The 11882-nt window shown below is 37.9% G+C and overlaps 1 protein-coding gene across 1 annotated transcript; it reads right to left on the bottom strand.

Moving 5' to 3' along the window:
* Positions 1-437: 437 nt before the first annotated feature.
* LOC111802615 (copper ion binding protein) lies at positions 438-3541 on the bottom strand. The gene is made up of 4 exons (XM_023687046.2): positions 3344-3541; positions 3144-3266; positions 2031-2069; positions 438-962 (listed from the first exon to the last, which is right to left on the bottom strand). Exons 2-4 carry the CDS (start codon positions 3246-3248, stop codon positions 756-758), a joined length of 351 nt encoding a protein of 116 aa, XP_023542814.2. The 5' UTR covers positions 3249-3266; positions 3344-3541; the 3' UTR covers positions 438-755.
* Positions 3542-11882: the final 8341 nt, after the last annotated feature.

Genomic DNA, 11882 nt, shown 5'->3' with positions numbered 1-11882 from the left:
TTTAATTTATTGAGAATTAAAAAGTAATAATTGTGGTCAAATAAATAATTTTAATAAAATTGTATAAATTTTTAATTATAAATAATTACTGCATGTTATATTTTAAAAATTAAATAAATTTATTGATTTTTTCGACACACTCTTTAAAAAATGTTTAATAGATCTCTCAACACACTTTTTAAAAAATGTTTAATAGATCTCTCAAATGTCAAAAGTTTGAATTTGAGGTCTCCCGTTAAATTAATTACATATTTAGTGTTAAATTTTGGAATTTGTGTTGTTTTTTATTTTAAATTAAAATTTTAGTTCTTTGGATAACAAAATATAGTAATCTTCAATTTTCAACAATATTCTCAAGGATCATATTATCCATGGGAAACCTTGAACCAAACAGTCCATTTCAAAATGGGAATCGAAAGATACATGTTAGCTTTGCATTAAGAGATCAAAATGGAGGATTTATTTTCTCAATATTGTTGGAGAGAATGTGATAATGAAACCCAATTGAACCATATTTTTGCCTCTAACTCACTGTTAATTTTCCAGAAAAAGAAATAAGGGTGAAAAGAAACCCATTATCCAGAGAGAAACGTAAATCTGAACAGAATGTATTCATAAACCAAGAGCCACATGCATCTCGATTTCTGGATTATTCAGCAAAGGAAAAGAGAACACTCAAACTCCTCCTCCCTCCCTCCCTCCCTCCCTCCCTCCAGATCCTGATGATATGGATAAACTACATGCTGTTAGCTATCTCAGTCGTGGACTTCCTCTGGCTTCTTTTTAGATTTGAGATACCAGCCAAGAGCACCAAAAATAGTCACGGTTCCGGCTACAACAGCATAGTTGCGGTATTTGTCACTAGATATCTTCTCTGTTGATGCTCCTGACCCTGAGGAGGCTGACCCACTTGGAATCGACTCGGCTACAGACTCTACCGGCTTTTCTTCTGGTTTCGGTCCCTAAATACATTAGCCATTTGTAGCCAGGAAGATTAGAACATCTGACTCACTCAAGAAAGGATAATTATATTGCTAGGAGTTCACCATAACAAGTTGAGAGAGTAAATATGATAATGGAACTAAATGAATACGATGTGATTGGAATTCAAATAAACTACAAAGAAAGATGAAATTCTAAAAAGAAAACAGGCAACAACATCAGACAGCTTAATATCTCTACAAGGAATCTGCGCTCTTAAAGTTAAAACTAGTCTCTATTGGCCAAATGGTCAAAGACTCAAAGGGTTAATTGTAAATTCATGTCTTTGAGATCATAGCTTTGATTTAGAGTAAACATCCATTGAAGAAAATAAAAAATATCGATGTACGGTCAGTATCATCGGATAGATACATAAAAGCTAGTACAAAGTCGAGAACTACCACCAAATATTATAGGATGTCCCCAAGCAAACAGGCAACAACATCAGACAGCTTAAAATCTCTCTAAGGAATTTGAAATCTTAAAAGAAAAACTAGTCTCTATTGGCCAAATGGTCAAAGACTCAAAGGGTTAATTGTAAATTCATGTCTTTGAGATCATAGCTTCGATTCAGAGTAAACATCCATTGAAGAAAATAAAAAATACGGTCAGAACTACCACCAAATTTTATAGGATGTCCCCAACTTATAGAAAACACCGAGTATGAATGACCACGGTGGATTTAGCTTCCATTTACTGTAATCAAATTGCTTTAGCACTCAACGTCTTTCCAACTCATCTTCCAAATATTAATTTGTTGAAAAAGTGGTTCATATAACATCATGGAACCATCAAAATAGCTTGTTTTATAGGATACTTCCAAACCACAATCAGTGGCTCTCTTCACCCAAAAGAAATGATAATCTATTTTCTTGACAACCCTCATCAATAGAATAAAACATCTAAAGTTACTTCTATAAGATCATATCATAGTTTTATAATGGTAAAAAGACTACAAAAATTTCGTTTGTAAGAGCTAAATTATCCAAGAACCAAATAATTTCAATCACCAAGTTCTCAAATTAATTTTATAAGGAACTACAACATACCTTGCGTGCAAGCTTCTCCAGTTTCTCTTGTTCAGTTTTCTGCAAAATCACAATCAAACAATGAGAACAAGTACTAAAGACACTAAAAGAGCAAGCAGATGGTGAAGGTGGCATGTTTACTCGCACATATACAAACTCTTAACATCGAAAAATCTCCAAGAATTTGCAATTTCATGTTTCAACTTGGACAGAAGTCCCACATTAAAAACTTCAGTTATATATATTGACAAAAAAACTATCATTAAGAACAATAAAGTACAACTAACTGGAAGAACTTTCTGTTATTTACAGACAAAAAGAATAACTAAAGAACTCAACACAAAGAAAGCTTTGATTACAAAGTCATGAACCTATATGGCAATAACCAAAAACCGATCCTCTACTTCAATAATACCATCTATCCCGGAGAACAATAAATTAGAAACAATAATTGGACACTGGAAAATAGAAATTGAAAAGGACAGTACACTTGTTAGAGGGAGTCTACACCGCCATTAATGAGTCTCCAAACAACTTGAAAGGAAAAACTATGTACAGTTCCCACGAGTAAATTCCCCAAACCTTTTCATTTTCATCAATCAAATATAACAATTTATGAAACAGGGAACGATAAGAAAACCCTAATAAGAAGATAAATCTAACCTAATAAAATATCTTAAGGCCTAATTATTCAAAATGTAAGACATAACTAGTTGATCAAATAAAACATTATCCTACGTTCTCTTCTTCTTTGCACACATTACTGCGAGATTTCAAACCTTTTGAATTGACTATAAATCACCAACTCCTCCAATACCTAAACAAATTTGTAAGCCGTTTCTCAAACCAAACGATACGATCTTATTTCAAACAAAAAAGAATAATGAGCAATCTAAAAATAGAAAAGAATAGTAGGCTCATTTGACAGGATAGAGTTCGATTAATCCAGAAACTAAAAAATTCGTAAAACAAGCAAGCTGTACGTCTGCAACAACCAAATCCACCATACTTTTCAATTCATTTCATTGCATATAATCTAAGAAACAACCAACACGATCCTTACAAAATCAGAAAAGCAGATAAAAAAACATTCGCAAAACGCAAAAATCACAGGTCAGAGCTACAGATGGGGACCTTGATGTAGATATTCTCAGCAGCCTTTTCTTCCTCGCTGAGAATCTTCCCGCTACCGGAGAACCTTCGAGAAAAAATCCTAGCGGCCGTTCTCGCTGCTGCCATTTCAATAGATCGCGTTTCCTAACAAGAAGCAAAGATAACAATTACCGAGAAAACATAGAACAACTATGCAAGCTTGTTCGAAGAAGATTACTCACCGAAAGAAGGAGAGGTAGAGAGAGAATTGGAGGAAGAAAGCGGTGGAAATTGATTTGGAGGAAGCGGAATGGGGATTTGTTGATGTAAAATTCCCGAAGGCGAAACGAGCGGAGATCAAACCTCTCAAAGCCGTTCGATCCAAGAGATGAATCGGAACTCGTTCAAGCTTGGAAAAGGTATAAACAAAATTGGAACCCCTAATTTTATTCTAATTCATTTCATCAATTTGACCGATCCATTAAATAATAATTTTATATCTGCAATAGTTCTTTAAAATTGGATAATTATTTAGCTTTTTTTTAAATACTATAATTATCGGTGTATAAATGGTATAATATTAATTATTTTTATGTGATTTTTGTACATTTACTTAAATAATATATATCTAACCACCCAAACATTTAATTTATTTATTATTAGGGATCTACATTCAACCCGACAACTCCATAACCAAGACCAATCCAACCCGAACTATAAGGGTTGGGTTGGGTTGGATTAGCCTTTCGGATAGGGTTGGGTTCATTTTTCTAAACCCGAACGGAATCTGTTCGTTTTCGAGTTCGTGGGTAAAACTTTTTTGTTGAGCCGAGTCAAATAAAATTTATAAAATATATTAAGAATCTTTCCGTATTAAAGGGTTTGCCAGAGTGGTACTGAGGCCCAGTTTAGAGACACTCACGCAAGTTGTTCTTCGTAAATTATATATATTCTAAATTCTAATATATTTGTGGATTATATCCAAATAATTATAAATGGTGGATAATTTAAAAAAAAAAATTGACAACCCAACCCGAAAATTGAGGGATTGGGTTATCAATCCAACCAAACTTTTTGTTGGGTCAAAAAAATCCTCTAACTCAATCCAACCCGGGGCATGTACACTCCTACTTATTAGCCCATGTACACTCCTACTTATTATTATTATTATATTCCTTTTGTGTTAATTTTGAGAAATTTAGGGTGTATTTGGCTAGTGATTTGTAATACATAGGTAACTATTCTAACTTTAACTATTCTGACTTTGTTTCCATGGCGGACAGTGACGTCGTCATTTGTACATGATGTCCTATATTTACTTGAAAAATGAGTAGTATGTGGCTTGAGTATTTAAGAATACTCAATAAGTGGCGCTGCTATTTGGGTAGAATCCTTTCATAAAACATCATGGTTTAGTCTCTCCTTTCCGAATTGAGACAAGGTTAGATGTGTAGTACTTCTCTGCACACGGCTCACACACACGCACATGGACTTACCAAACGAGTTCGTATATGTACCTCATGAGATTGACTACGGGCTAGCGCACACTTACACTGGAACCCACGGAAGGAAAAGAGCGCACGTAATATCATGGGCTACATAATATCATGGTGTATGCATCTATACTAACCATAACCGAAAAGTATCCCGATGCACATGACATACAGAATGCATGAGCTCCCATAATTTCAAATCATCGTATATACTTATAGGATGCAAATCATATCTCCATTATTTTCATAGCATGACATTCCTATGAGACATGCATACATATATTGGACATATCTTTCGTGGTTAACATACATGGCTTATCAATGTCTCATTAGCATAGTGTGAACATACTAACATAATATACGTGACATAACATATGGAGGTTCATGCATCATCTAACATTCATATTCTAGCATAGTTCATATCATTGCATAAACTATCACATAACATAACACACATCATGCACCATAACATCATAAAATATGATATTTACAGGAGCCACAGGGTACGTGTCATTCAATCGACATACAAGTCATTCAATCAAGCCCATAGGTGTCAAACAGTGAACCACTTACTTGGTTGGTCTAAGTCGGAGTCACTCTGCTCCTTGAAATCTAATTTCACCCGAGGAGTTCCACAATCATAATTTAGAATTTTACTACGAAATTTGGCTCATCTAATTGCATAAAAATAATCTAAACTTAGCTTCGAATAATTTAGGCTAAATAGTAGTCATATTGACCTCGAACACCTGCAACAGTGCTAAAAACGGCTCTCGAAGATATGAAAATGGTAAGAAAGGGTCTGGAAATATCATAGTAGTCATATTGACCTCAAACACCTGCAGAAGTGCAGACAACAATCACGACATGACTGCTCACAGACGACATGCCACGCCTCTTACTCAATTTCCCTCACACTCTCGGGTGCAAGCATCTCCTTGCTTAGTCGTCCTCACAGGTAGCTCCTTGCGCAACCATCTCATATGTTTTCTTAAAGTACTTTCATATAATTCCTTACTTGTAGCGAGCCATTGCATGCCCCTCGCCCTCATTGGTGCCCGCATCGCCTTAGCATCACACTATCACATCCACGAACAACCAACCAAGCAGAGTAACAAGTCAAAACTTTTCTTTTAAATTTTTTTCTTATGAGTTTTGATGTCTAACTAACCCCCAAAGTCAACCGCATATGGTTAGTCTGTGCCCTGGTCTCTAAAGTGGACCTCATGAATGTCTCTAGTATCTCTAGAGTGAGCATCGAGGATGGCTGGTGATACCGCAGGGGTTGCTGCCATGAACTTGACCTCACAGAAAAATAGTGTCACAGTTTGCTGCTTCTGAAATTGCCAAAAGATCAAATTTTCGTTGAGATAAAATGTCATTCCTTTGGTGCTTTTTCTATCATCATGTCTCCAACTAAATCACTATTTGTAAAGCCGACTAGTTCTTCAAGACCTCGCCCTCTTTGATACTTCAGTCCACAGCTTGTGGTTTCCTTCACGTAGCGGAGAATGTGCTTAACCGCTTGATGATGCATCATAGTAGGTTTTTCCATGTACCTACTCACCATTCCAACAACATATGAAAGGTCCAGACGAGTATGAGCCAAGTACCCCAAACTTCCGACGATGCGCCTATACTCAGTGGAATTCACCAAGGTTCCTTCAGCATCTTTTTGAGGTTGTAACTATAACGATTCGAGTTTATGAAAAAATAAAATAAAATAAAATAAAAAATTAAATGGTCTCACGAAATCTCCCCGGAAATCGCGGGATTTCCGACGAGACATTTATTGCATAATAGAAACATTCCTATTTCTGAAAGTTTCCTTATTCTAAAACCCTATAATACCTAATAAGTCGTTCCCCTCCCTCAAAATTAGATTGTTGCGTCTATAAGAGAAAACATACGGGTTTTGAAGAGGGAAATCGTGAGACGTACGCAAGGGTTCGAGTTTTCAGTGAGGATTTTTGGGTAGAAGCGGAGTAACGTCGTAGGCGTTGCACAATGAGGAGTGGCAGGCGAAACAACAGCAGGGATGAGCGTTAGCATCGAAGGCTTGTCGTAATCGAAAAGGAAAATCGCGTCTAGGGTTTTTATTTCTTTTGGGTAAAGAAGAAGAGGGATTGGATGGGGTCGGGTTTCGGCATCTGTGTACCCACGGGCTCGCACCACCCAAATCAGGCGTCAGCCGCGGCTCCTCTCAGCTCGGCTTGGTGTTTTGTCGGCTCGGATCCGTCAATTACCGCAACTCGGCTTGGTGGCTTAGTTGGTCGGCTTGCGGCTTAGTTGGTCGGCTCGGTGGCTTGGCTTATTGCCTAGGTACCTCTATAATATATCGATTCCTAGGTTTTCAGCCACTCTAAAGCCGTTGCCACCCTTATTTTTACAATTTGAGGTCATTATGGTTCCTAACCGTCAAAGACAGATTGTGTTGGGGGTTTATATTGATAAATAGCATGAGGTTTAGCTAGGGTATGTTACGAAAAGGTTCCTAAATTTTTATGTGGTTCTTATCGGACGTAATTAACCGTTGGAATTAGCTTGTAGTGAGTGACTTCGGCCAAGGCCATCGAGGTAAGTGACCTTTTGGAGTTAGCTTATTGTGTGATGTATGATGGTGCGTGACTTGTGGCCCCTACATGCACCATATTTTATGTGTTATGACTATGTGTCGTATGGAATATGTTGATTGTTGTCTGGTTATGTTATGTGAAGTTATGAATGATATGTTAGTAATGTATGTCATGAAAATGTTGATCGATGTCATGTATACACGTAGTATTATCGAGTCATGTCATAAAATGTGTATGGAACTGGAATGTATTTTCATGTTATGTAATTTGTCATGTAATGTCGGTTATGTGATATGCCATGTAATGTGAGAAATGTATATGTGATGTTAGCAATGCTTATGTAACGCCATGTTAGGTATATTAAGGGACCTCATGCATATATGTATGTCACTTGCATCGGGATTCTTCCCCTTTATGTTACGAAAGAATGAAATACGATATTTATGTTTGCCATGATATCATGCGGACCCTTTTCTATTCTGTGGTGTCCGACGACGTGTAATACGTTGTGCCCGACCAAGCCAGGCCCAAGGGGTACGTATACGAGCTCGCCTGGTGGGTCCATGTGCGCGTACATGGGCCGTGTGTGAAGGAGTACCACACATCCAACCCTACCCAGAATAGAAAAGCGCCCAAGCCATGTAAAGTTTACGAAAAGTTAGGTCCCCAAGGCCATGTATAGTTTAAGTTTATTTGATTGTTTTAAAGCTAAAGCATTGAACATTGTTTTTATTTAGAGTTTTCTGAATTCACTTACTGAAGGTTTTATTTTCGGAGATATGTCTGTTTGAATTTTTGGACTTTTATGAAAGACTTTTGTTCTGTTTTCCAATGTTATTTAAGATGAGCTTCCGCGTAATGAGTTATGTATGCATGGGTGATGTAACGCCCCTAATTTTCTAAACCTGATTAGTGACTTCACCTATGCATACATAACTCATTAGGCTGAAGCTCATCATAAATCACCTTAGAAAACACAACAAAATATTTCATAAAGATCCAAAAATCCAAACAAACCTATCTCTGAAAATAAAACCTTCCGTAATTGAATTCAAAACAAATATAAATAAAATAATGTTTAATGCTTCAACTTAAAACAGTCAAATAAACGTAAACTATTAAAAATGCCCCTCATCCACTTCCATGGTATCCTCAGCTTTATTGTCAACCCTACATTGGCGCCTTGCCTTTACCTGAAAAATGTAGATCACACGTGGCTTGAGTATTTTATGAAATACTCAGTAAGTGATCCCACTGTTGGGGTTAGAAATGCAAACACATGCAACATATGTGCGGGATCTAACTTTTCGTAAACTTTACATGGTCTTGGGTGCTTTTCTATTCCAGGTAGGGTTGGATACATGGTACTCTTTCACATACGGCCCATGTACGCACAGATGGACCCGTCAGGCGAGCACAACGTATTACACGTCGTCGGACACCACAAAACAGAAAAGGGTCCGCATGATATCATGACAAACATAAATATCGTATTTCATTCTTTCGTAACATAAAGGGGAAGTATCCCAATGCAAGTGACATACATATATGCATAAGGTCCCTTAACATACCTAACATGACATTACATAAGCATTGCTAACATCACATATACGTTTCTTACCTCACATGACATATTACATAACATGAAAATACATTCCAGTTCCATAAGCATTTCATGACATGACTCGATAATACTACGTGTATCTATGGTATCGGTCAACATTTTCATGACATATAATACTAGCAGATCAACTAGATTTTCATAGCATAAATAGTCAACAGTCAACATCATCTATAAATTTTCATAGCATAAACCATCAACATAGTCCATGACTTTTCATAGCGTAAACAGTCACATAGTCCATACATCATATAGTCATATCACATAAAATATGGTGCATGTAGAGGCCACAAGGCACACACCATCATACAACACGTAGTAAGCTAACTCCAAGAGTAAGGTCAATTACCTTGGTGGCCTTGGCCGAAGTCACTCGCAACAAGCTAATTCCAACGGTCAATTTCCTCCTATAATAACCATATAAAAATTTAGGAACCTTTCATAACCTACCCTAGCTAAATCTCATGATATTTATCAAAATAAACTCCCAACACAATCTGTCTTTGATGGTTAGGGACCATATTAACCTCAGATGGTAAAAATAAGGGCAGAAACGGCTTCGAGAGGCCAAAAAACTTGGAATCGATATATTATAGTGATAGCGAGCTGATAAGCCGAGCCGCCCAACTAAGCCGCCAGACCGAGCCACGGGAATTGACGGAGCCGAGCCGACGTACCCGCCAAGCTGAGTCGAGAGGCCGAAATTGGAGTCGTGATGTTGGGGCGAATGTGCATGCGGCCCGCGTTCTCGCCTCGGATGTGGGCTAGAGCGGGGGGTTGAAATAGCAGGCTATTGGGTCGCAGGTATACGAGGATACCCGACCTGAATCCAACAACTTGTCTTCCTTACCCGATAAACAACGAAAACCCTAATCGATCCGCGTCGATGACGATGATGCAGTCTCCTCCGTTCTAGCCGATCTCACAACATCCTCGACGTCAATACCTTACTTCCGTTCAAACTCTTCTTCCGAAAACAGCAACCCTAACGTTCTTAGAGGCCCTCAAAATACCCAGTGAACCAACCCCTCGATTTCCCTTCAGACGCTCTTGATTTTTCTGTTTTCCCAGACACACTCAGACACGAAAGGTAACTTTGGGAGAAAAATCTTTTTAAGGGAGGTAAAAGGTTGGACATAAAATATAAAAAGAATCTCAAGACAATAAATGTCTAGCGGAATAAGGAAACTTAGAGAAATAAGGTATTATAGGGTCTTAGAATAAGGAAATTAGAGAAATAGGAATGTTTCTCTTAGACAATAAATGTTTCGCCGAAAATCCCGCGATTTCCAGGGAGATTTTGTGACACCATTTAAGTTTTTCATTTTATTTCATCTTTTCATAGACTCGAATTGTTACAGGTGACGTCACTAATTAGGTTTAAAAGTTAGGGGCGTTACAGTAACTTTGCTTCCATGGGATACTTTGGTCAAATTATTGCAACAGTTTCTTAGCATAGGCTGATTGCTTTATCATTATGCAATCTTTCCTTTGGTCCACTTCAATACCAAGATAGTATGTGAGTAACCCGAGATCATTCATCTTAAATTCTTTCACCATTTGTTGCTTGAACTCTTTGACGTCTTCTACACTTGTACCACTGACGATCAAGTCATTAACGTACACACCAACTATGAGTGTTTTAACTCCATTGTTTCTTGTATACACTACTTGTTCTTGCGAGCACTTCATGAAGTTTAGAGTCTTTAAGTTTCTTGTCTAGACGTATATTTCATGCCCTCAGCACTTGCCGTAAACCGTAGAGGGCGTTTGACAACTTGTACACTTTGTGCTTTTCGATTTTGATGACGAACCCTTCAAATTGGGCAACATACACTTAATCTTGGAGATCGCCATTTAAGAAAGCTAATTTGACGTCCGAGTGATGGACCTCCCACCCGTATTGAGCTGCGAGGTCAAGAATCAGCTTTATAGTGTCTAGTCTAGCCACATGCACGAAAACATCCTCAAAAACATCTCCTTGTCGCCACACGTATCCGTTCACCCCGAGTCTTGCTTTAAGTTTGATGACATTTTCTTTACTATTTTTCTTCAACTTAAACGCCCACTTCAAACCAATGGGCTTGTGTTTAGGCGGTAAGTTAGTCAGTGACCATGTCTTGTTCTTCTTATTGGCTTCAAACTTTTTTTGCATGGCCTCCTGCCGCACGGTCTCAGTTGCTGCCTCATGGTAAGTTGTCACCTCCTCGGCCGCGAGCAACACTAACTTGTCAGGATCTAATTCTTCTTAAGTGTATCCGCATAAATTTCAGCAAGAGAACGAAACTTCTTTGGTCCACCCTCTATTGTGGATCCTCCTGTGTTCTCGCCTGAGCTCTCTTGTTCTAGAGAATTCATCACGCATTTCTGTGTCATCGGTGATGATATGTGTAGATTTTTTTGATGTCGTTGTTGGTGAACTTTCTTGGTCTGTTACGTCTCCCTCTTCTTACAGCGCAACGAACTTTGTAACAGTTTGTTTCTTATCGCCAACATTGCACCAATTCCACTTCTTCTCTTCTTAGAATACAACATCTCTACTTACATGAATTTTCTCATGTTTTGGTTTATACAACCTTTGTGCCTGTCTCATCCTCTATGCTGGTACACCATATTTTGGCTTCTGTCATCAAGTTTTTTGATATATAGCTTTGCGGTCTTAACATGTGTTGTACAATCAAAGACTCTGAGGTACTCAAAGTGAGGTGCCTCGTCGAACCATGCTTCGTAGGGATGCGAGTGTCCAACGACTTTATCGGTAAATAGTTTAGAAGATAAACCGCTACCTCAGTCAATGTGCAAGGTTTTTAGCTTGTGATTAGAATCATTTTCAACGAGTCTTTTGAACTTTTTTAACGCACATAATACCTCTCCATTTTCTCTGAGCATGTACACCCACATCCAACGACTATAATCGTCAACAAGTAAGAGAAAATATTTTGTTACCCCCAATCAATGATGGTGTGATCAGGCCATACAAATCTGCGTGAACCAGTTGCAGTGGTCGCTCAACACAGAAACTGGTTTGAATAGGGAACGACAATCTTGCTTGTTTGGAGACTAGAAAACTTTGACATAGCTGGTTCGGGTG

The sequence above is a fragment of the Cucurbita pepo genome, chromosome 9 (assembly GCF_057944985.1).
Source record: "Cucurbita pepo subsp. pepo isolate OVF chromosome 9, ASM5794498v1, whole genome shotgun sequence".
Classification (NCBI taxonomy): Eukaryota; Viridiplantae; Streptophyta; class Magnoliopsida; order Cucurbitales; family Cucurbitaceae; genus Cucurbita; species Cucurbita pepo.
The sequence above is the reverse complement of the archived record's forward strand: the minus strand, read 5'-3'. Positions and strand labels throughout refer to the sequence as shown.